The 20,608-nt window shown below is 47.5% G+C and overlaps 1 protein-coding gene across 1 annotated transcript in view; it reads right to left on the minus strand.

The window, feature by feature from the left end:
- Positions 1–20,608, minus strand: part of LOC124018249 (neural cell adhesion molecule L1.1-like) — a 153,104-nt gene that overhangs the window by 85,728 nt on the left and 46,768 nt on the right. Inside the window, 7 exon segments of the mRNA XM_046333517.1 lie at positions 1,181–1,308; positions 6,272–6,431; positions 8,017–8,180; positions 8,334–8,445; positions 18,036–18,179; positions 19,593–19,724; positions 19,990–20,174. Of these exon segments, the coding sequence (XP_046189473.1) occupies positions 1,181–1,308; positions 6,272–6,431; positions 8,017–8,180; positions 8,334–8,445; positions 18,036–18,179; positions 19,593–19,724; positions 19,990–20,174 (1,025 nt within the window).

Consider the following 20,608-nt stretch of genomic DNA (forward strand, 5'->3'; position numbering starts at 1 on the left):
CTTACATCTAATTGGTGTATAAGATGAATGAGTGAGGATGGAACTGTTTGTGAAATTGTGTCATGTGAATTTGGACTGTTTAATGAAGGAAACTCCAGTTCCCCTTTGAGTTGAACTAAATCAGAGGACCGCCCATGAGCACAGTTAGGACCTGGCGTCATGAGACAGCCTTTTCTGCAACTCCCGAATAAAACCCCCACTTTGAGAATTTCTCAACAGATCATGTTTCTCTCAGTTACGAGAGGACAAAGGTTGCAGACCAGCTTACCTCGATAACGAGAGGGCCAAGGTTTGAGACCAGACTGCTGAATCTTTTAACCATCACACGTGGTTCAACTCTTAGACTATCGATACCGACAGAATAAGAACAAGTCTTTGATATTCATTTCTAGTCTGCAGCTAGGAATTCAATATCATTGAACGCGAAGCCCGACAACCGCCGAAACATCTATTCTATAACAACATGAATGAATGTCACTCTGAACTATTCATTCTAACCACGACAGAGAGAGAGGACAGAATCTCCAACAGAAACAAACTTTTCAACAGAGATCCCAACGACACACTGAGCATAAATATATATATATATTGATTGCAATTGTTCCCGAATGAGTGAGAGTTCATGTGCAAAGGATTACCATTTCAATTGTTATAATTATCAACTTTGTAGTGTCTCATCTCAGTTGACCCCCACTTCCCTTTTGTCCACCAAGCCGCGATGCCGGTTTATCCCACTGGGGGAACTCCGTTATCATTTCCTTGTAACCATCTACTGCATGTTTACGCATTTCTGTGAATTACTTAGTTAGTAAATAAATGGTTTAAGACAATTGGTGTATGGATGACTCATAGTGAAGACTGGGTTCGTGCAGTTAACCAACCATTTACAACGTTTGGAATGAGACTGACGTGAGGTAAAATAAAGAATAAGTCATTAATCAGAAGACTAATTGATCAGATTTGAACATTTCTGTAAAGTTATATTAGGAAAATTATAACTTTGTAATCTGAATATTTTCCTTGGTGCCCCAACTTCCGAGTTAATTACAGTTACATGATTAATCAGTTTAATCGTGTAATAAAAATTACAGAGAATCTTTGACAAAACTAAGTCTTCAGTTAATGATGCCAAAGACACGACAGCATGCACGCACGCACACACGTCACACACGTCACATACCCACTACAGTGATGGAGCCACTGGCCAATACGCTGTCCAGATCTGTGATGACCTCACAGGAGTAAAGCCCTTCGTCTGCTGATTGAATGTCTGTCACTCTGAGGGTTCCATTCCCAAGTAGAGTGTACCTGGTCACCATGACAACAACACAAATCAATCATCTGATTTCAATACATACATGTTCATTCACGTGTACATAAGGTTGTGTCTGCGTTGTACCTAGGCCTTGGTTAAAATACTATTTCAAATAATTTCAAATGCTTTATCTGGGCTTGCCTGGTGCAGTGCAAGCATTGCTAATCTGGGGCTCCATGCCGGCCAACTGCTGAGAGTATTTGAAAGATTTAAAAGAGTATCTGAACACAGGTCTTAATGTCAGTTTGGTGTGGCTTTTTCTAAATTCATCATTCCTCGATTTCTTGCATCCTCACTTCTCATGTTCGTGAGGTCTGAGGAGATAGAGGTGTGTGGACTGATCCAATATGGAGGAGGGGGTCTGAGGAGTGAGGACATACTGATCCAATATGGAGGAGGGGGTCTGAGGAGATAGAGGTGTGTGGACTGATCCAATATGGAGGAGGGGTCTGAGGAGATAGAGGTGTGTGGACTGATCCAATATGGAGGAGGGGGTCTGAGGAGATAGAGGTGTGTGGACTGATCCAATATGGAGGAGGGGGTCTGAGGAGATAGAGGTGTGTGGACTGATCCAATATGGAGGAGGGGTCTGAGGAGATAGAGGTGTGTGGACTGATCCAATATGGAGGAGGGGGTCTGAGGAGATAGAGGTGTGTGGACTGATCCAATATGGAGGAGGGGGTCTGAGGAGTGAGGACATACTGATCCAATATGGAGGAGGGGTCTGAGGAGATAGAGGTGTGTGGACTGATCCAATATGGAGGAGGGGGTCTGAGGAGATAGAGGTGTGTGGACTGATCCAATATGGAGGAGGGGGTCTGAGGAGATAGAGGTGTGTGGACTGATCCAATATGGAGGAGGGGGTCTGAGGAGATAGAGGCGTGTGGACTGATCCAATATGGAGGAGGGGGTCTGAGGAGTGAGGACATACTGATCCAATATGGAGGAGGGGTCTGAGGAGATAGAGGTGTGTGGACTGATCCAATATGGAGGAGGGGGTCTGAGGAGATAGAGGCGTGTGGACTGATCCAATATGGAGGAGGGGGTCTGAGGAGATAGAGGTGTGTGGACTGATCCAATATGGAGGAGGGGGTCTGAGGAGATAGAGGCGTGTGGACTGATCCAATATGGAGGAGGGGGTCTGAGGAGATAGAGGCGTGTGGACTGATCCAATATGGAGGAGGGGTCTGAGGAGATAGAGGCGTGTGGACTGATCCAATATGGAGGAGGGGGTCTGAGGAGATAGAGGTGTGTGGACTGATCCAATATGGAGGAGGGGTCTGAGGAGTGAGGACATACTGATCCAATATGCAGGAGGGGTCTGAGGAGATAGAGGTGTGTGGACTGATCCAATATGGAGGAGGGGTCTGAGGAGATAGAGGTGTGTGGACTGATCCAATATGGAGGAGGGGTCTGAGGAGATAGAGGTGTGTGGACTGATCCAATATGAAGGAGGGGTCTGAGGAGATAGAGGTGTGTGGACTGATCCAATATGGAGGAGGGGTCTGAGGAGATAGAGGTGTGTGGACTGATCCAATATGAAGGAGGGGTCTGAGGAGATAGAGGTGTGTGGACTGATCCAATATGGAGGAGGGGTCTGAGGAGATAGAGGTGTGTGGACTGATCCAATATGGAGGAGGGGTCTGAGGAGATAGAGGTGTGTGGACTGATCCAATATGGAGGAGGGGGTCTGAGGAGATAGAGGCGTGTGTGTGGACTGATCCAATATGGAGGAGGGGGTCTGAGGAGATAGAGGTGTGTGTGTGGACTGATCCAATATGGAGGAGGGGTCTGAGGAGATAGAGGCGTGTGTGTGGACTGATCCAATATGGAGGAGGGGGTCTGAGGAGATAGAGGCGTGTGGACTGATCCAATATGGAGGAGGGGGTCTGAGGAGATAGAGGTGTGTGGACTGATCCAATATGGAGGAGGGGTCTGAGGAGATAGAGGTGTGTGGACTGATCCAATATGGAGGAGGGGGTCTGAGGAGATAGAGGCGTGTGTGTGGACTGATCCAATATGGAGGAGGGGGTCTGAGGAGATAGAGGTGTGTGGACTGATCCAATATGGAGGAGGGGTCTGAGGAGTGAGGACATACTGATCCAATATGCAGGAGGGGTCTGAGGAGATAGAGGTGTGTGGACTGATCCAATATGGAGGAGGGGTCTGAGGAGATAGAGGTGTGTGGACTGATCCAATATGAAGGAGGGGTCTGAGGAGATAGAGGTGTGTGGACTGATCCAATATGGAGGAGGGGTCTGAGGAGATAGAGGTGTGTGGACTGATCCAATATGAAGGAGGGGTCTGAGGAGATAGAGGTGTGTGGACTGATCCAATATGGAGGAGGGGTCTGAGGAGATAGAGGTGTGTGGACTGATCCAATATGGAGGAGGGGTCTGAGGAGATAGAGGTGTGTGGACTGATCCAATATGGAGGAGGGGGTCTGAGGAGATAGAGGCGTGTGTGTGGACTGATCCAATATGGAGGAGGGGGTCTGAGGAGATAGAGGTGTGTGTGTGGACTGATCCAATATGGAGGAGGGGTCTGAGGAGATAGAGGCGTGTGGACTGATCCAATATGGAGGAGGGGGTCTGAGGAGATAGAGGCGTGTGGACTGATCCAATATGGAGGAGGGGGTCTGAGGAGATAGAGGCGTGTGGACTGATCCAATATGGAGGAGGGGTCTGAGGAGATAGAGGCGTGTGGACTGATCCAATATGGAGGAGGGGGTCTGAGGAGATAGAGGTGTGTGGACTGATCCAATATGGAGGAGGGGTCTGAGGAGTGAGGACATACTGATCCAATATGCAGGAGGGGTCTGAGGAGATAGAGGTGTGTGGACTGATCCAATATGGAGGAGGGGTCTGAGGAGATAGAGGTGTGTGGACTGATCCAATATGAAGGAGGGGTCTGAGGAGATAGAGGTGTGTGGACTGATCCAATATGGAGGAGGGGTCTGAGGAGATAGAGGTGTGTGGACTGATCCAATATGAAGGAGGGGTCTGAGGAGATAGAGGTGTGTGGACTGATCCAATATGGAGGAGGGGTCTGAGGAGATAGAGGTGTGTGGACTGATCCAATATGGAGGAGGGGTCTGAGGAGATAGAGGTGTGTGGACTGATCCAATATGGAGGAGGGGGTCTGAGGAGATAGAGGCGTGTGTGTGGACTGATCCAATATGGAGGAGGGGGTCTGAGGAGATAGAGGTGTGTGTGTGGACTGATCCAATATGGAGGAGGGGTCTGAGGAGATAGAGGCGTGTGTGTGGACTGATCCAATATGGAGGAGGGGGTCTGAGGAGATAGAGGCGTGTGGACTGATCCAATATGGAGGAGGGGGTCTGAGGAGATAGAGGTGTGTGGACTGATCCAATATGGAGGAGGGGTCTGAGGAGATAGAGGTGTGTGGACTGATCCAATATGGAGGAGGGGGTCTGAGGAGATAGAGGCGTGTGTGTGGACTGATCCAATATGGAGGAGGGGGTCTGAGGAGATAGAGGTGTGTGGACTGATCCAATATGGAGGAGGGGTCTGAGGAGTGAGGACATACTGATCCAATATGCAGGAGGGGTCTGAGGAGATAGAGGTGTGTGGACTGATCCAATATGGAGGAGGGGTCTGAGGAGATAGAGGTGTGTGGACTGATCCAATATGAAGGAGGGGTCTGAGGAGATAGAGGTGTGTGGACTGATCCAATATGGAGGAGGGGTCTGAGGAGATAGAGGTGTGTGGACTGATCCAATATGAAGGAGGGGTCTGAGGAGATAGAGGTGTGTGGACTGATCCAATATGGAGGAGGGGTCTGAGGAGATAGAGGTGTGTGGACTGATCCAATATGGAGGAGGGGTCTGAGGAGATAGAGGTGTGTGGACTGATCCAATATGGAGGAGGGGGTCTGAGGAGATAGAGGCGTGTGTGTGGACTGATCCAATATGGAGGAGGGGGTCTGAGGAGATAGAGGTGTGTGTGTGGACTGATCCAATATGGAGGAGGGGTCTGAGGAGATAGAGGCGTGTGGACTGATCCAATATGGAGGAGGGGGTCTGAGGAGATAGAGGTGTGTGGACTGATCCAATATGGAGGAGGGGTCTGAGGAGATAGAGGTGTGTGGACTGATCCAATATGGAGGAGGGGGTCTGAGGAGATAGAGGCGTGTGTGTGGACTGATCCAATATGGAGGAGGGGGTCTGAGGAGATAGAGGTGTGTGTTTGGACTGATCCAATATGGAGGAGGGGGTCTGAGGAGATAGAGGTGTGTGTGTGGACTGATCCAATATGGAGGAGGGGGTCTGAGGAGATAGAGGCGTGTGTATGGACTGATCCAATATGGAGGAGGGGGTCTGAGGAGATAGAGGCGTGTGTGGACTGATCCAATATGGAGGAGGGGGTCTGAGGAGATAGAGGCGTGTGTATGGACTGATCCAATATGGAGGACGGGGTCTGAGGAGATAGAGGCGTGTGTGGACTGATCCAATATGGAGGAGGGGGTCTGAGGAGATAGAGGCGTGTGTGGACTGATCCAATATGGAGGAGGGGTCTGAGGAGATAGAGGTGTGTGGACTGATCCAATATGGAGGAGGGGGTCTGAGGTGATAGAGGCGTGTGTGTGGACTGATCCAATATGGAGGAGGGGGTCTGAGGAGGTAGAGGTGTGTGGACTGATCCAATATGGAGGAGGGGGTCTGAGGAGATAGAGGCGTGTGTGTGGACTGATCCAATATGGAGGAGGGGTCTGAGGAGATAGAGGTGTGTGTTTGGACTGATCCAATATGGAGGAGGGGGTCTGAGGAGATAGAGGTGTGTGTGTGGACTGATCCAATATGGAGGAGGGGGTCTGAGGAGATAGAGGCGTGTGGACTGATCCAATATGGAGGAGGGGGTCTGAGGAGATAGAGGCGTGTGTATTGACTGATCCAATATGGAGGAGGGGTCTGAGGAGATAGAGGCGTGTGTTTACTTGTCTCCCAGTGATGACTCCATGATCTTCTGTCCGTCTTTCCTCCAGAGGATTTGGGGTCGGTTCAGATGGGGGTCAAAGGTGAAATGACAGTCCAACCAGGAGTCTCCTCCCCTCGTAACCTGTACAGCCTGGGGACCGATCAGCATCACCGTACGTTCTGGGGGAGTGGGGTGAGGGAAGTGGAGGAAAGGAGAAAAGAGGAGATGGGAGGAGTGTGGAGGATAGGAAATTACTTTAGTCATGACTAATACAGTATCTGATATCTTGGTTTAATTGAATAAAACCTTTACTGTCCTGAAGGGAATTATAAATGAACGAAACATATTGATGTCCAGAAGGGAATTAAAAACTAATGGAAACTTTACTGTCCTGAAGGGAATGAGTTTAGAACAACATCAGCACATGCAATGGGTTTGAGACAGAGATCAAGGAGTAGACAGAGATCAAGGAGTAGACAGAGATCAAGGAGTAGACAGAGATCAAGGAGTAGACAGAGATCAAGGAGTAGACAGAGATCAAGGAGTAGACAGAGAGAAAGGAGTAGACAGAGAGAAAGGAGTAGACAGAGAGAAAGGAGTAGACAGAGAGAAAGGAGTAGACAGAGATCAAGGAGTAGACAGAGATCAAGGAGTAGACAGAGATCAAGGAGTAGACAGAGATCAAGGAGTAGACAGAGATCAAGGAGTAGACAGAGAGAAAGGAGTAGACAGAGAGAAAGAAGTAGACAGAGATCAAGGAGTAGACAGAGATCAAGGAGTAGACAGAGATCAAGGAGTAGACAGAGATCAAGGAGTAGACAGAGAGAAAAGAGTAGACAGAGAGAAAAGAGTAGACAGAGAGAAAGGAGTAGACAGAGATCAAGGAGTAGACAGAGATCAAGGAGTAGACAGAGAGAAAGGAGTAGACAGAGAGAAAGGAGTAGACAGAGAGAAAGGAGTAGACAGAGATCAAGGAGTAGACAGCGAGAAAGGAGTAGACAGAGAGAAAGGAGTAGACAGAGATCAAGGAGTAGACAGAGATCAAGGAGTAGACAGAGATCAAGGAGTAGACAGAGATCAAGGAGTAGACAGCGAGAAAGGAGTAGACAGAGATCAAGGAGTAGACAGAGATCAAGGAGTAGACAGAGATCAAGGAGTAGACAGAGATCAAGGAGTAGACAGAGATCAAGGAGTAGAAAGAGATCAAGGAGTAGACAGAGATCAAGGAGTAGACAGAGATCAAGGAGTAGACAGAGATCAAGGAGTAGACAGAGATCAAGGAGTAGACAGAGATCAAGGAGTAGACAGAGAGAAAGGAGTAGACAGAGAGAAAGGAGTAGACAGAGAGAAAGGAGTAGACAGAGAGAAAGCAGTAGACAGAGAGAAAGGAGTAGACAGAGAGAAAGGAGTAGACAGAGATCAAGGAGTAGACAGAGAGAAAGGAGTAGACAGAGAGAAAGAGACTAGTAGCATGTGGTGCTATGTGGTGATGTGTGGGACTGTGTGGTGCTATGTGGTACTGTGTGGTGCTATGTGGTGCTGTGTGGTGCTGTGTGGTGCTGTGTGGTGCTGTGTGGTGCTGTGTGGTGCTGTGTGGTGCCGTGTGGGACTGTGTGGTGCTGTGTGGTGCTGTGTGGTGATGTGTGGTGATGTGTGGGACTGTGTGGTGCTATGTGGTGCTGTGTGGTGCTGTGTGGTACTGTGTGGGACTGTGTGGGACTGTGTGGTGCTGTGTGGTGCTGTGTGGTGCTGTGTGGTTCTCACTGAGGACCTCCAGGTGAGCGGTGATGGAGGTGTTGTTGTGTGTAATGGAGCAGGTGTAGACTCCACTGTCCTCTCTGCTACTATTAAACAGCTCCAACGTCCCATTGGTCAGCTGAGACACACGACTGTCCGACAGCAAGGTGTTCTGGAGATCCTCACTCTCCCTACACACACACACACACACACACACACACACACACACACACACACACACACACACACACACACATGGTTAGCGGATAACACAGAGCACTGTCCCAATGAGACACAGGGTTACCACAGTATCCCCACATCTCCTATTATAACATTAGTCTCACCATGTGACCTGTGGACGGGGTGACCCGAAGGCCTCACAATGCAGTCTGGCCACGCCCCCCTCCGTAACTTGATATACCACCCCATCAGAGGACAGGATCTGAGCTGGCAGCTCTGGGACAGAGAGAGCGAGAAAGAGAAGAAAGAGGACAGAGAGATATTTTAATTTAGATTAGACATTTAGAAATACTTCCAAAATCTTAGACAAGATCAGAAATGTATGTCATATCATAATCTGGGTGTCAGTCTGGTCCTGCTCTATAAAGGTAGTCTGGGTGTCAGTCTGGTCCTGCTCTATAAAGGTAGTCAGGGTGTCAGTCTGATCCTGCTCTATAAAGGTAGTCAGGGTGTCAGTCTGGTCCTGCTCTATAAAGGTAGTCTGGGTGTCAGTCTGGTCCTGCTCTATAAAGGTAGTCAGGGTGTCAGTCTGGTCCTGCTCTATAAAGGTAGTCTGGGTGTCAGTCTGGTCCTGCTCTATAAAGGTAGTCTGGGTGTCAGTCTGGTCCTGCTCTATAAAGGTAGTCAGGGTGTCAGTCTGGTCCTGCTCTATAAAGGTAGTCAGGGTGTCAGTCTGGTCCTGCTCTATAAAGGTAGTCAGGGTGTCAGTCTGGTCCTGCTCTATAAAGGTAGTCTGGGTGTCAGTCTGATCCTGCTCTATAAAGGTAGTCTGGGTGTCAGTCTGGTCCTGCTCTATAAAGGTAGTCAGGGTGTCAGTCTGGTCCTGCTCTATAAAGGTAGTCTGGGTGTCAGTCTGGTCCTGCTCTATAAAGGGAGTCAGGGTGTCAGTCTGGTCCTGCTCTATAAAGGTAGTCAGGGTGTCAGTCTGGTCCTGCTCTATAAAGGTAGTCGGGGTGTCAGTCTGGTCCTGCTCTATAAAGGTATTCTGGGTGTCAGTCTGGTCCTGCTCTATAAAGGTAGTCAGGGTGTCAGTCTGGTCCTGCTCTATAAAGGTAGTCTGGGTGTCAGTCTGGTCCTGCTCTATAAAGGTAGTCAGGGTGTCAGTCTGGTCCTGCTCTATAAAGGTAGTCAGGGTGTCAGTCTGGTCCTGCTCTATAAAGGTAGTCTGGGTGTCAGTCTGGTCCTGCTCTATAAAGGTAGTCAGGGTGTCAGTCTGGTCCTGCTCTATAAAGGTAGTCTGGGTGTCAGTCTGGTCCTGCTCTATAAAGGTAGTCTGGGTGTCAGTCTGGTCCTGCTCTATAAAGGTAGTCAGGGTGTCAGTCTGGTCCTGCTCTATAAAGGTAGTCTGGGTGTCAGTCTGGTCCTGCTCTATAAAGGTAGTCAGGGTGTCAGTCTGGTCCTGCTCTATAAAGGTAGTCAGGGTGTCAGTCTGGTCCTGCTCTATAAAGGTAGTCTGGGTGTCAGTCTGGTCCTGCTCTATAAAGGTAGTCAGGGTGTCAGTCTGGTCCTGCTCTATAAAGGTAGTCTGGGTGTCAGTCTGGTCCTGCTCTATAAAGGTAGTCTGGGTGTCAGTCTGGTCCTGCTCTATAAAGGTAGTCAGGGTGTCAGTCTGGTCCTGCTCTATAAAGGTAGTCTGGGTGTCAGTCTGGTCCTGCTCTATAAAGGTAGTCTGGGTGTCAGTCTGGTCCTGCTCTATAAAGGTAGTCAGGGTGTCAGTCTGGTCCTGCTCTATAAAGGCAGTCTGGGTGTCAGTCTCGTCCTGCTCTATAAAGGTAGTCAGGGTGTCAGTCTGGTCCTGCTCTATAAAGCTAGTCTGGGTGTCAGTCTGGTCCTGCTCTATACAGGTAGTCTGGGTGTCAGTCTGGTCCTGCTCTATAAAGGTAGTCAGGGTGTCAGTCTGGTCCTGCTCTATAAAGGTAGTCTGGGTGTCAGTCTGGTCCTGCTCTATAAAGGTAGTCAGGGTGTCAGGGTGTCAGTCTGGTCCTGCTCTATAAAGGTAGTCTGGGTGTCAGTCTGGTCCTAGTCAGGGTGTCAGTCTGGTCCTGCTCTATAAAAAGGTAGTCTGGTCCTGCTCTATAAAGGTAGTCTGGGTGTCAGTCTGGTCCTGCTCTATAAAGGTAGTCTGGGTGTCAGTCTGGTCCTGCTCTATAAAGGTAGTCAGGGTGTCAGTCTGGTCCTGCTCTATAAAGGTAGTCTGGGTGTCAGTCTGGTCAAGCTCTATAAAGGTAGTCTGGGTGTCAGTCTGGTCCTGCTCTATAAAGGTAGTCAGGGTGTCAGTCTGGTCCTGCTCTATAAAGGTAGTCAGGGTGTCAGTCTGGTCCTGCTCTATAAAGGTAGTCTGGGTGTCAGTCTGGTCCTGCTCTATAAAGGTAGTCTGGGTGTCAGTCTGGTCCTGCTCTATAAAGGTAGTCAGGGTGTCAGTCTGGTCCTGCTCTATAAAGGTAGTCTGGGTGTCAGTCTGGTCCTGCTCTATAAAGGTATTCTGGGTGTCAGTCTGGTCCTGCTCTATAAAGGTAGTCTGGGTGTCAGTCTGGTCCTGCTCTATAAAGGTAGTCTGGGTGTCAGTCTGGTCCTGCTCTATAAAGGTATTCTGGGTGTCAGTCTGGTCCTGCTCTATAAAGGTAGTCTGGGTGTCAGTCTGGTCCTGCTCTATAAAGGGAGTCAGGGTGTCAGTCTGGTCCTGCTCTATAAAGGTAGTCAGGGTGTCAGTCTGGTCCTGCTCTATAAAGGTAGTAAAGGTAGGGGTGTCAGTCTGGTCCTGCTCTATAAAGGTAGTCTGGGTGTCAGTCTGGTCCTGCTCTATAAAGGTAGTCTGGGTGTCAGTCTGGTCCTGCTCTATAAAGGGAGTCAGGGTGTCAGTCTGGTCCTGCTCTATAAAGGTAGTCAGGGTGTCAGTCTGGTCCTGCTCTATAAAGGTAGTAGTCTATAAAGGGGTGTCAGTCTGGTCCTGCTCTATAAAGGTATTCTGGGTGTCAGTCTGGTCCTGCTCTATAAAGGTAGTCAGGGTGTCAGTCTGGTCCTGCTCTATAAAGGTAGTCTGGGTGTCAGTCTGGTCCTGCTCTATAAAGGTAGTCTGGGTGTCAGTCTGGTCCTGCTCTATAAAGGTAGTCTGGGTGTCAGTCTGGTCCTGCTCTATAAAGGTAGTCAGGGTGTCAGTCTGGTCCTGCTCTATAAAGGTAGTCAGGGTGTTAGTCTGGTCCTGCTCTATAAAGGTAGTCAGGGTGTCAGTCTGGTCCTGCTCTATAAAGGTAGTCTGGGTGATGAAATAAATAAAAGCTGAAATAAATCATTCTCTACTATTATTCTGACATTTAACATTAAAATAATATAACACCACCTAATTTAAAGAATGTGAAATGTCAAAATAATATTTTATATTTATTTCAGCTTTTATTTATTTCATCGACATTCCCATTGGTATAGAAGTTAACATACACTCAATTAGTATTTGGTAGCATTGCCTTTAAATGGTTTAACTTTGGTCAAAAGTTTTTCAGGTATCCTTCCACAAGCTTCCCACAATAACTTAGGTGAATTTTGGCCCATTCCGCCAGACAGAGCTGGTGTAACTGACTCAGGTTTGTAGGCCTCCTTGCTTACACACGCTTTTTCAGTTCTGCCCACAAATGTTCTATAGGATTGAGGTCAGGGCTTTGTGATGGCCACTCCAATACCTTGACTTTGTTGTCCTTAAGCCATTTTGCCACAACTTTGGAAGTATGCTTGGGGTCATTGTCCATTTGGAAGACCCATTTGCCACCAAACTTTAACTTCCTGACTGATGTCCTGAGATGTTGCTTCAATATATCCACATCATTTTCCCTCCTCATGATGCCATCAATTTCGTGAAGTGCACCAGTCCATCCTGCAGCAAAGCAACCCCACAACATGATGCTGCAACCCCTGTGCTTCACGCCTAGAATGGTGTTCTTCGGCTTGCAAGCTCCCCCCTTTTTCCAGCAAACATAAAAATGGTCATTATGGTCAAACAGTTCTATTTCTGTTTCATCAGACCAGATGACATTTCTCCAAAAAGTATGATCTTTGTCCTCATGTGCAGTTGCAAACCGTAGGCTTTTTTAGGTTGGTTTTGCAACAGTGGCTTCTACCTTGCTGAGCGGCCTTTCAGGTTATGTCGAAATAGGACTCGTTTTACTGTGGATATAGAAACTCCAGCATCTGCACAAGGTCATTTGTTGTTGTTCTGGGATTTATTTGCACTTTTCACACCAAAGTACGTTCATCTCTAGGAGACAGAACACATCTCCTTCCTGTGCGGTATGACGGTTGTGTAGTCCCATGGTGTTTATACTTGCGTACTATTGTTTGTACAGATTAACGTGGTACCTTCAGGCGTTTGCAAATTGCTCCCAAGGATGAACCAGACTTGTGGAGGTCTTTTTTTTATGAGGTCTTGAGGTCTTGGCAAATTTATTTTTATTTTCCCATGATGTCAAGCAAAGAGGCACTGAGTTTGAAGGCAGGCCTTGAAATACATCCACAGGTACACCTCCAATTGACTCAAATTATGTTATTAGTCTATCAGAAGCTTCTAAAGCCATGACATCATTTTCTGGAATTTTACAAACTGTTTAAAGGCACAGTCAACTTAGTGTATGTGAACTTCTGACCAACTGGAATTGTGATACAGTGAATTATAAGTGAAATAATCTGTCTGTAAACAATTTTTGGAAAAATTACTTGTGTCCTGCACAAGGTAGATGTTCTAACCGACTTGCCAAAACTATAGTTTGTTAACAAGAAATGTGTGGAGTGGTTGAAAAACAAGTTTTAATGACTCCAACCTAAGTGTATGTAAACTTCTGACTTCAGGTGTGTGTGTGTGTGTGTGTGTTTTTATCTGCAAGTATGTGTGTGTGTGTGTGTGTTTTTATCTGTGTGTGTGTGTGTGTGTGTGTGTTGTGACGGCCCTGAATTTTTCTGAACCGTCTCAGTGCAGCTCCTTCCAATAGGGCGCTTTCCCTTTAATTCCCAATTAAATAGCCAGCATCAGCTGCACGAAAGTGGGGTTGTGATGGAGACGTGCATGAGGATCTGTTCAACCCTCAGTTCCGAAGCTTCTCTATTCCGTTTGTTTTGTTGCCGTTAAACGTGTGTTTTGTAGCCTAAGAGAGTTTACCCAGGATCGGATCCACTCTTTGCGTCCCTGGACTACACCTCTCCGTTCTTCGTGGCCTTTCTCCGCTGGAGATCTATTGGCGGATTGGATTGTCTGACTGACCGACTGACTACCACCTTTTTGTATACGGTATTTCATTTGTTTGGATGTGATGTATACTGTGATTTGTGTAGTTAGTGGTAGTTGTGGACTTAATTAAGAGTTGATCCGCTTTAAGGTTCTGTGGTAAAGTAATTGTTATATTGATTGTATGTTTAATACTGGGTTTACGCTACACGGAACGAACGGACAAACATCGCGTGACAAAAGTCACTTGAGTTCACTGAACTCCTTTACCGGGCAGGACTCTTTTTAGGCCCGAGGTACAGGACATTTCTGGAGGAACCAGAACTCATTGTGATATTATTATATATGTGTGTAATCATTGTTGTTGCTAATACAACCCACGCAACAGAATATAATTGTTTTTGAAGTTCTTTTCAATGTTTTAAGGGTTTATGAAAAGTTTATTTCCATCCTGACTTTTACATACGTCCTTTGTATTGGTGTAGACTTGACGGACCAGATGGGACTCATTCCCACCCAAACTAAAAGGAGAAACTAATGTTTTCTCTGGTAGGCACAACCTACCTGGCACCCCTATAAATAATAACCTCAAGTCAAAACCGTTACATAAAAAATGGCACCCCAGATGGGACAGCTCAACATTGAGAACTAACCAAAGCAAATATTTTGTGTGGAATTAAAACAATGGATTCACCCCAAGATAATGTGCTCATCCATGTCATACCTGTCAATGGGAATACACAGGGCCATTCTGACCATCAAGCTGACAATACAAATCATAATGTGAATGGAGATAATGGAGTTGATTTGGGCCAGAGCCCTGGGAATCTGAATGCTCGGCCTGAGCCACAGGCCACAGGAGGTCTAACCAGTTACTCACTTATTGACATGGATCTGTGTGGAAGTACTGAGCTAGTCCTCCCTCTGACACCCAACCTTCCTCCATTGTCTGGTTTATCTCCAGAGGTTGTAGTCTTACAACTTCAAGGTGACATCCTTGATATTCGTCGGACTCAACAACATCTCCAAACTCTTATCCACCATAAATTCAAATGTCTGAGGGAAGAGCAACAACAGAGTGCCATGGAATTCAGAAACTCACTGAGCACTCTAACCCACACGCTGACAGAGCTCAGTGAGAGTGGAAGACGGGAAATGACTGGTGCCATGGACAGGCAGTTTGACTACCAACGAAACCAACTCACTGCCACTCTCCAATGGCGCCTGCAACATCACCACACTGAGGTCCTCAAGGACGTTAATTCTGTTTTTTCTCCCATGGTTAACACTGTAGACCACTTGCAGACAGAGCTCTCTAATTGTGTTAAAATGTTGGATGACGTGTCTGTGGACATGGCCTCCATTAGGCACAACTCCTTACACAGAGTTTCCCTGGTGTCCACTTCAGTTCAGACCACTGAGGGCCAAGCTGGCACCTCTGAACAGCCAAGACCAGGCCATGCTGCAGCCACCCCTTGCAGGATGCAATCCACCATGCATCCTGGTGTTCATTTTCATTGTCCGATAACGCCCTCCCCTCTACTTCCTCAATCCCTCCTAGCTCGTTTGTTCATGGTGATTTGAGTAGACGTCATGTGGGGGCGATGCCCATTAAATTGCAATTTCCCACCTTTGGGAAAAAAGATGACAGTCCTGATCCGCTAATGTATCTAGAAAGATGTCGTGACTTTCTTGCCCTCAATCCCCTGGCTGACGAAGAACTCCTTGCCACATTGAGGAATGTGTTGCATGGGACAGCTCGAGACTGGTGGGATGTGGCACGTCTCACCACTACCTCCTGGGCTGACTTTGAGGCCAAGTTTTCCTCTGCATTTCTATCTGAGGACTACACAGATGAATTGGCAGACAGAGTCAGAAATCGAGTACAAGGAGAGAAAGAGAGTATCCGTGACTTTGCATACGGTTACCACTCCCTGTGCAGAAGGTGGAAACCTGGCATTGAGGAGGAAGAGGTCATTAAATTGATCTTGAAGAACATCAACCCACTACTAGCCAGTCAACTCCGAGAACGAGTCACCACTGTCGATGGACTGGTTCGCTTGGGACAGCAGTTTGAGAAGGACAGAGAATGCCAACAGCAATATGACCAGAGAAAGAAACAGACTTTCCCATCTCTGATGAGGCAATATGGAAAGCTCAACAGGATGATCCAGAAGTACAGGCTTTGTACCAGACTATCCTGGAAGATGGAGAAAAGATGGTCAATCCTACCACAAAGCTGACCATCATTGAAGATAAAGTCTACCGAGTCGTACAACTACCTCACAGAACACTCTACCAAATGTACATACCGGACACTCTACGCCTACAACTGCTTCAACATTTCCATGAAGACCCATTAGCTGGTCATTTGGGCAGGTTCAAAACCTACAAGCGGTTGCAAGCGTTACTCTACTGGCCACATCTGAGCATGGATGTGAAGTCACACATCCGAAATGGTCAGGTTTGTCAAATGTACAAACCAGAAGGTAGAAAGCCTGCTGGCAAGTTGCAGCAAACGGTGGTTACCCGACCTTGGGAAATGTTAGGAGTGGATTTGATGGGTCCATTTCCTAGAAGCTCCAATCAGAATGTGTACATACTTGTTTTTGTTGATTACTATTCAAAGTGGGTGGAACTCTTTTCCCTGCGTCAGGCCACAGCAAGGACCGTCTCTAACATCCTTACGAAAGAGATCCTGACTCGCTGGGGAGTGCCTGATTACATCCTGTCTGATCGAGGTTCCCAATTTGTCTCTGATCTCTTTGAGGAGACCTGCCAAAGATGGAACCTGAGGCAGAAGTTGACCACGGCCTATCACCCACAGACCAATCTCACTGAGAGAGTAAATCGAACCTTGAAGACAATGATTGCTTCCTATGTAGGGACCCAGCACAAACACTGGGACAAGCACCTTCATGAGTTTCGATTTGCCCTGAATTCTGCTGTGCAAGAGTCCACTGGAGTCACACCTGCAGAGCTGAACCTAAGTCGTCCTCTCCGAGGACCCTTGGATATGGTGCTACAGCCCCAGCAGCTTACTCCAGACGCTGCTTGCTATGACCAGGTAGGCCATCTCCATGACTTGAGAGCTCTTGTCTCAAAGAACATGATCCAGGCTCGACTCAAGCAGAAGAGAAATTATGATAAGAACAGACGAGACATGCAGTTCCAGCTTCGTGATCGGGTGTGGCTTCGCTCTCATCCTTACTCGAAAGCTGAACAATTCTTCTCGGTCAAGCTCGCTCCTAAATGGCAAGGACCATATAGGATTGTGGAGCAGATGGGCCCTTTGAACTACCGAGTGGTGAAAGAGGACACAGGTGAAGATATGCGCATCGTCCATGTCTAACGCCTTAAGGCCTGTTACCCCTCGGCTGAGGAATTGGAGGCGATTGAGCGCCGCAAGGTCCTGGATATCTTTGAAGAGGATAGTGAGGATACTTTTCTCGGATTCCCAGACCCAGAAGTCTCGCACCTTAAGGCCTGTGACTCCTCAGCTGAGGAGCGTGAGCTCCAAAAAGTAATGAATCTTTTTGTAGAGGAAAGTGATGAGGAGACCTTTCTCGGTTTCCCCGACCAAGATGTGCCTTCCAGGGCAATGGTCGGCTTTTTCCAGGGGAGGGGTGTGTGACGGCCCTGAATTTTTCTGAACCGTCTCAGTGCAGCTCCTTCCAATAGGGCGCTTTCCCTTTAATTCCCAATTAAATAGCCAGCATCAGCTGCACGAAAGGGGGTTGTGATGGAGACGTGCATGAGGATGTGTTCAACCCTCAGTTCCGAAGTTCTCTATTCCGTTTGTTTTGTTGCCGTTAAACGTGTGTTTTGTAGCCTAAGAGAGTTTACCCAGGATCGGATCCACTCTTTGCGTCCCTGGACTACACCTCTCCGTTCTTCGTGGCCTTTCTCCGCTGGAGATCTATTGGCGGATTGGATTGTCTGACTGACCGACTGACTACCACCTTTTTGTATACGGTATTTCATTTGTTTGGATGTGATGTATACTGTGATTTGTGTAGTTAGTGGTAGTTGTGGACTTAATTAAGAGTTGATCCGCTTTAAGGTTCTGTGGTAAAGTAATTGTTATATTGATTGTATGTTTAATACTGGGTTTACGCTACACGGAACGAACGGACAAACATCGCGTGACAAAAGTCACTTGAGTTCACTGAACTCCTTTACCGGGCAGGACTCTTTTTAGGCCCGAGGTACAGGACATTTCTGGAGGAACCAGAACTCATTGTGATATTATTATATATGTGTGTAATCATTGTTGTTGCTAATACAACCCACGCAACAGAATATAATTGTTTTTGAAGTTCTTTTCAATGTTTTAAGGGTTTATGAAAAGTTTATTTCCATCCTGACTTTTACATACGTCCTTTGTATTGGTGTAGACTTGACGGACCAGATGGGACTCATTCCCACCCAAACTAAAAGGAGAAACTAATGTTTTCTCTGGTAGGCACAACCTACCTGGCACCCCTATAAATAATAACCTCAAGTCAAAACCGTTACAGTGTGTGTGTGTGTGTGTGTGTGTGTGTGTGTGTGTGTGTGTGTGTGTGTGTGTGTGTGTGTGTGTGTGTGTGTGTCTCACCAATGACATAGATGTAAGTATTTTTTAGGATATTTCCGTGTTTGTTGGTGGCTTCACACTGGTACACCGCCGTATCACCAAACACTACATCTTTTAGGACCAACACCCCTCCGGTCACCCGCCGCCGAGGGTCAATGTCTACCTCTATACAGAGGAGAGGTGGGAGAGAGAGAGGGAATAGGATAGAAGGAGAGAAGAAGAGGACGGAAGGAGTGGAGGATAGAAAGCGAAAGGGATTATTATTGATTTCCAATCAGCAGAAACAGGGTTTAGAGGTCAAGGGACTTTAGCGATCAGCGATTAGAGGACAATGGTCAGGTAAAAATGTTGCTCCCAACAAAGGGAACTAACAAAGAAATCCCTTAATCAACCAACAAAACAGAAAGGGATTCAAAAGGGGTTCTGAATAACACTCATGTGGTGCCCACTGAAAGTTGGCAAAGCCACTAGTAAGAGGTTCTAAATGACAACCATGTGGTGCCCACTGAAAGTTGGCAAAGCCACTAGTAAGAGGTTCTAAATGACAACCATGTGGTGCCCACTGAAAGTTGGCAAAGCCACTAGTAAGAGGTTCTAAATGACACCCATGTGGTGCCCACTGAAAGTTGGCAAAGCCACTAGTAAGAGGTTCTAAATGACACCCATGTGGTGCCCACTGAAAGTTGGCAAAGCCACTAGTAAGAGGTTCTAAATGACACCCATGTGGTGCCCACTGAAAGTTGGCAAAGCCACTAGTAAGAGGTTCTAAATGACACCCATGTGGTGCCCACTGATAGTTGGCAAAGCCACTAGTAAGAGGTTCTAAATGACACCTGCCATGGCTGCACAAACTAATAGAAAACCCCACAACAACTTGGGATAGAGAGTAAAAAGAATATGGATCAAAACAGACAAGGGAAACACTCAAATGTAGGCTTCTTTCAAACTGAAACTGGTTGAGATTGAAATCACATCTCCGCTGATGTGAAGTGTAGCTCTCCTAACATCTCTCAAGCTCCAAGGAAGCACTGGGCCAGCCACTCCTAAATATCACCTGGGCCAACACAGGTGAAACACCTTCCACTAACGAGATGACAACCAGCACAGGTGATACACATACAGACTGACGAAGCGACACCAATTGGTGCACCCTACAAGTTAACGAGCTAGACGTACTGAAGTCCAACCTCATAACATAAATGGAAAAACCAATGCATGTAACAAGGGGTCAGGGGTCAGAGGTTAGAGGTCAGGGGTTAGAGGTCGAGGCTTGGAGATCAGGGGTTCGAGGTAAGGGGTTAGAAGATAGGGGTTAGAGGTCAGGGGTCAGATGTCAAGGGGCATAATAGGTCCATGACAGCAGAAATACAATAGCCATTTTGAGGCAAGAGAGAGAGAGACATCTATTTGGTTGATTTGTCACAAGCTGACAAGATGACACTGACACTAACTAGCTTTCAGAATGTTGATTTAATCATTCAAACTCTGTCTCTCATCTCCATGGTGATTTAGTCTGTCTGGCCTTTACATTAGAACATTATTAGATCAAATATGAAACAAACAAATTGTTGAGTGTACCTGCGACAGGCTCTCCGTTTATACTCCATGTGACAGTAGGGGTGGGGATACCCTCGGCCTGACAGTCTAGCCTCACTGTCTCCCCAGGGGAGTACAACAGTGACGGGGGCTCCTTCACCCAGTACGGCTCAGCTATACACGCACAGACGCACACACACAAACACATAATATTCAAACAACTTCATCATGATCATAATAAACAGTTTGTGTGTACCTACCTTCCACAGTGTGTGTGTGTGTGTGTACCTACCTACCTTCCACTGTGTGTGTGTGTGTGTGTGTGTGTGTGTGTGTGTGTGTGTGTGTGTGTGTTGTGTGTGTGTGTGTGTGTGTGTGTGTGTGTGTGTGTGTGTGTGTGTGTGTGTGTGTGTGTGTGTGTGTGTGTGTGTGTACCTACCTTCCACAGTGACAGTGTAGGAGTGTGTGACGGATCCCTGTGTGTTTGAAGCCAGACACTCGTACTCTCCGTCTGCCTTCTGGGTTATGCTGTCAAACCGAAGCCACCTGCCATGGTTATCTGTCCAGGCTCCTGTCTCCAACAGATTAACATCCATACGCTTCCACAATACCGAAGGAGTAGGACTGGAGGGAGGGAGGGAGGGAGGGAGGAGAGGGAGGGAGGGAGGGAGGGAGGAGGGAGGGAGGGAGGGAGGGAGGGAGGGAGGGAGGGAGGGAGAGAGAGAGGGAGGGAGGGAGGGAGAGAGGGAGGGAGGGAGGGAGGGAGAGAGGGAGGGAGGGAGGGAGGGAGAGAGGGAGGGAGGGAGGGAAGGGAGAGGGAGGGAGGGAGGGAGGGAGGGGAGGGGGAGGGAGGGAGGGAAATATACAGACAGATGTGGAAAAGAGAGAGAGAAAGATGAAGGGAGAAAGAAGAGAGAGAGAGAGAGAGAGAGAAAGATGAAGGGAGAAAGAGAGAGAGAGAGAGATTAAGTGGAGAGATGAACATCAGTCCTGTTAACAATGTCCTGTCCTGTCTTCTCATCGTCATGGTAATATTATTATGACACTCCGTTTCTCAT

This window comes from Oncorhynchus gorbuscha, linkage group LG03, assembly GCF_021184085.1.
Source record: "Oncorhynchus gorbuscha isolate QuinsamMale2020 ecotype Even-year linkage group LG03, OgorEven_v1.0, whole genome shotgun sequence".
Lineage (NCBI taxonomy): Eukaryota > Metazoa > Chordata > Actinopteri > Salmoniformes > Salmonidae > Oncorhynchus > Oncorhynchus gorbuscha.